Source organism: Loa loa (assembly GCF_000183805.2).
Source record: "Loa loa unplaced genomic scaffold supercont3.101, whole genome shotgun sequence".
NCBI classification, from domain to species: Eukaryota; Metazoa; Nematoda; class Chromadorea; order Rhabditida; family Onchocercidae; genus Loa; species Loa loa.
The window spans coordinates 134,831-139,123 of NW_018108281.1; the positions used below are offsets into that span (position 1 = coordinate 134,831).

The 4,293-nt window shown below is 29.6% G+C and overlaps 1 protein-coding gene and 1 non-coding gene across 3 annotated transcripts; both read right to left on the reverse strand.

The window, feature by feature from the left end:
- Nucleotides 1–1,705: 1,705 nt before the first annotated feature.
- Nucleotides 1,706–1,777, reverse strand: LOAG_20042. The gene has a single exon. It is a non-coding gene; the product is annotated as a tRNA-Asp (tRNA).
- A 747-nt stretch (nucleotides 1,778–2,524) lies between these two features.
- LOAG_04982 lies at nucleotides 2,525–4,293 on the reverse strand. Of its 2 annotated transcripts, none has more exons than XM_020446733.1 (5): nucleotides 4,248–4,293; nucleotides 3,843–3,978; nucleotides 3,561–3,700; nucleotides 3,141–3,279; nucleotides 2,525–2,900 (listed from the first exon to the last, which is right to left on the reverse strand). In XM_020446733.1, exons 2-5 carry the CDS (start codon nucleotides 3,910–3,912, stop codon nucleotides 2,620–2,622), a joined length of 630 nt encoding a protein of 209 aa, XP_020306085.1. In that variant the 5' UTR covers nucleotides 3,913–3,978; nucleotides 4,248–4,293; the 3' UTR covers nucleotides 2,525–2,619. The 2 variants fall into 2 exon arrangements, with proteins under 2 accessions (XP_020306085.1, XP_020302962.1); XM_020446732.1 differs by having other exon boundaries at nucleotides 3,063–3,279.

Genomic DNA, 4,293 nt, shown 5'->3' on the forward strand with positions numbered 1-4,293 from the left:
CGTTCACATTCATAATACCATCTTTCTACGGGTATTTTTACACTCGATGTTGTATTTTACCGTTTGCTTCTTCTTCTTCTTTGTCTTTCCAGTGTCCCATTTCTTGCTCCGTTTTTGTACCGTATGCCTCTTAACTTTCGGCGCTGTTACCATTGCACTATAATTTCATCTGATTATTAGCTATTAAATGAATGGACCCTCACTGAATCAACCCCATAAACAATATTGCAAACAAGACAAAAGATGATACTAAACACAAATCAACCCAAAATACACACTCCTATAGCATTGACCGCATCACGTTATGAAAACTCCTATCCCATCTACAAAATTTTCTACGTACATCTGACGGTAGTTCATGGTGTCAGTATTGGTCGAATTAAGTATCGATTTTACGAATGTTTAAATGTTTCGTCAAGATCTTAATTATTCTCAACCATCACATCAATTTGATGCTATTAATTTGTCAAGAGTGGCTGTGAAAGGATAAGGTGACATGAGTAATTCGAGAATTTGTAATACCGTCAATAAATATCAAATGAGTCTATTAACTATTGTCTTATAAATTACAATTTTACTGGGTTACTTGTTTGTATAAATAAATTTGAAATAGTGCGAAATATGCGGTCCAAAGCGATTTAGACATGTAAATCGATCGATCGTCTTATCTTGGTGTAAGAGGCAAAAAACTAATCGAACTTTCTAGTAGCTAGTTCTCTCAAAAGTTTCTCTCATGTTAGTTGGTGTACGTTTTGAAGTAGTTATATTCGGTAAGAAGAATGTTCACAGAAAATATGGGGGAAGAAATCTTCAGCCCATTCTCAAATTTTCAATAAGTATAACGTCTTGTTTCCTTAGATGAAACGGCAACATTGAATGTATACTCCAAGTGGAAAGTTCCAAGTTATAAGCAAAACTGGAAGTTTGAGATAAACTAAGCAAAACATTGAGATAACTTCTCTTTGATGAACTTCACCAATCACTGATTGCTGCTTCGTTGAAAAGAGCAAAACTGAAATTATTCAATAATTATGCTATTGCTATTCAAAAATAACGACTAACTAAAAATTCTTGACTAGTTTTTGTACACATATGCAAAAAATAAGTAAGTGAATAAGGGAAGAATAAATAATTTATTAATTGAATAAATAAAAAAGAACAAATAAACAAAAACAAATAAATAAACCAAACAAAAAAGACAAAAAAAAAAAAAAAAAGGATAAGATGTTTGGTTTAAACGAATGCAAAGAAGATATTTGTAAATTAGATTATCTTTTGAACCATATGCGAATTCTCAAAATTGATTGCGGAATAGTTTGGAATGATAATTATCCGATCTGGTAAATCAATCAGAATCATTCAAATTCTAATCGATAATTGAAAGGTATAGAATGAAAGCTAAATTCATACGATTTGCTAATTGAGCACCAATCATTCAATATGATATTTGAGCAATTAAATTTCTGCAATTCTTATTTTTTTGTATTCATGCTGCTGCTATTCATCTCAATTCATATTCTTGCGCTTCATCAATCAATTCCATTAATCAATTTACAACCGATCAATTCCGCTGATCAGTTTCATTGACCAATCACACTTTTTTTTCCCATTTTACCCAAGAATTTAATTTCACCGAGCATAATGATTGATGCTATATGAAACAGAAGTAAAAATCGGACATATTTCTCACAAAAGGTTGGTCCCTCTCCCCGGCCGGGAATCGAACCCGGGTCTCGCACGTGACAGGCGCGGATACTCACCACTATACTACCGAGGATACATATAAGGATTCACTCAAGTGCATCATTAATCTAAGAATTATCCTTTCTGAAAATAGATTCGGCAAAAATTTCGGGCGATTAATGAATCAATATTCTTGCAAATTTTTATATTTTAATCGGTTTTTTTAATTAAAGCAAGGAACCATTTCCAACTGTATTTGGCACAAATATGTTGGAAATCAAATATTTGATAGAAATGAAAATTTAAAAATTAAATTGAAATTTCCTTAAAGTTCCTTTTGATGCTAATATGTGTGTAACATCTGTGATGATATACTATAAAATTATATCTTTGAGTGAAATTGCACATGTATTTTTTTAATTCGAAGTTTAATCTTTTCAAGTTCTGTTTTTTAATTTTTGATTAAATTCAGTTTAGCTTAATTTTTTCCCAACATATAAATTTCAATTTTGTGTCAAACTGGTATATAATAGCATAACAAATGGGATTGTAAAACAAGACGCGATGATTCAAATGGGTAAATCAATTAAAGTAAATCAAATAAATCGACTATTGATTAATAATAATGATGGCACTGTGATAAGGAACTTTCGATGGTTGCTGCAAGAAGTATAAATTCATTTATCGATCGATTTATTAATTGATTGATTTGTCGATTTATTGACTTATCGATTAACCAAACTTTCGATATAATAGTTGAATTCTCGTGAAATTTACATAAATTAAACAACAATCAAACGATCATAATTGCTGATTATATAACCAAACATTTTTTTTTTTCCATAGATCTGTGAGCAAAAGAGAAACCAGAAGTTTGTAGACAATTAGATTTTGTCCGATGTTCCGTATCAATCTATCATGTTAGTTTCCACCATATCATTTTCGGTAAAACTGATCAAAATCATCGTAAAAGGTAGGATTATTTTGATGAGATTCCATTTCGGATTCAGTTTTTTTATGCCGGGTAACTGCAACAGCTGATTTAGCCCGTTTGTTGTGTGCATTTCGGACACGGGAAACATGACGTGTGATTGATAATTCTTCACGAAATGATCGATGTATCGATGAACGAGAAGATGGTCTAATAAAGGAACTTTGACATGCTGCAGTTAGTTTACGTGATACGTGACAAGCACCATTTCTTGACGTTATGTGATCTGAAAACTGATTAAAAATCATCTTATTCAAAATATAAATGCTCTTTGTTTTATCCCTTATATTCCGTTTAATTTAACAGTGACAATTTAATCAGCCAAAAATGAAAATCTAGATGGAAAAATTAAAAACATCTCTATTATTTAAAAATTTTAGGATTTCACCGCAATCACTTCTATTCCAATTCCATTCTTTTCCACGATGTTGAAATGATCTATGGACTATTTCACATTCTTCGATACCTTCGGATGATGTTTCATTTGTGTTCGCAGGTGAAATATGTTGTGAACTAATGCCAGAATCTATTGGAAAGATATCTTTACGGTAGATCGTCACATCATGCTCACCATAACAATGGTCAACATTAGTAAATGCATTTACCTATAAATAAACTACTAATAACAATTAATAAATACTATCATAACTTATTAAATGGAACTAGAATTTCGTCTACAAATTGAAATCTGAATTTAAATAATTGAAAAAACTCACATTCTAACAAAAATACAAGAAAAGATACTTAACATTTCAATAGAATTAGTTTGATAGTATGATTGACAAAATATAGAAAAAATGAAAAATTTAGGAAAAAAAATCAGACGATAAAAATTCAAATTAATTAATTAAATAAGCTATTCTAATACTTTAGCTTAACTACTAACTACTTTGGGAACGTTAGGCCATTGTCTCAGATATTTGATATCTTCACATTTCTTTTTTACGATTTCATTTCTTTTCATTTCTCTGATCCTCGTACTAGTATCGGATATTGCGAAATATTGTTGATGTGCAGTTGTTTCATCTGAAATTTAAATTTTCAAATTAGACAAAAATTTAACTTTTATCTTCTACCAAAAAAAGAAACCTTTTACCTGCATTATAAGTATTCCAAAAATAGTTTCTCATCACAATTAATAGATTATGAATGAATTTTTATGCAGTACCTGTATTCCAAAAGTAATTTGTCACCACAATCAATAGATCATGAATGAACTGAAACAGGATAGCAATCATTGTCCATAAAATTGATGCAATGATTAGTGTTGGTTGTGAATTTGTTGAAAGATTAGCTGATAAAGCCTTAAAATGAAATGTTATCTTATTAAAATCGATAGAAAATAAAAATCCCATTTTAAGACACCGAAAAAAAAATTAAATAAATAATGAATAAGAAATACATTTGGTCCTTTCTTTTCCTTGAAAATTTTTGAGAAATTTAGAAACAATCGATATTATTGATGGCGTGAAAAAACAACAATAATAACAACAACAATAATTAATCCATTTTACAATAAACTTAATTAATTGCAAAATTTTTAATTGAATTATATTAATTTAAAAATTCATACATTTTTGCAAACTTTTTGTGATATCTTATTTTGCCTTTTGTTATTC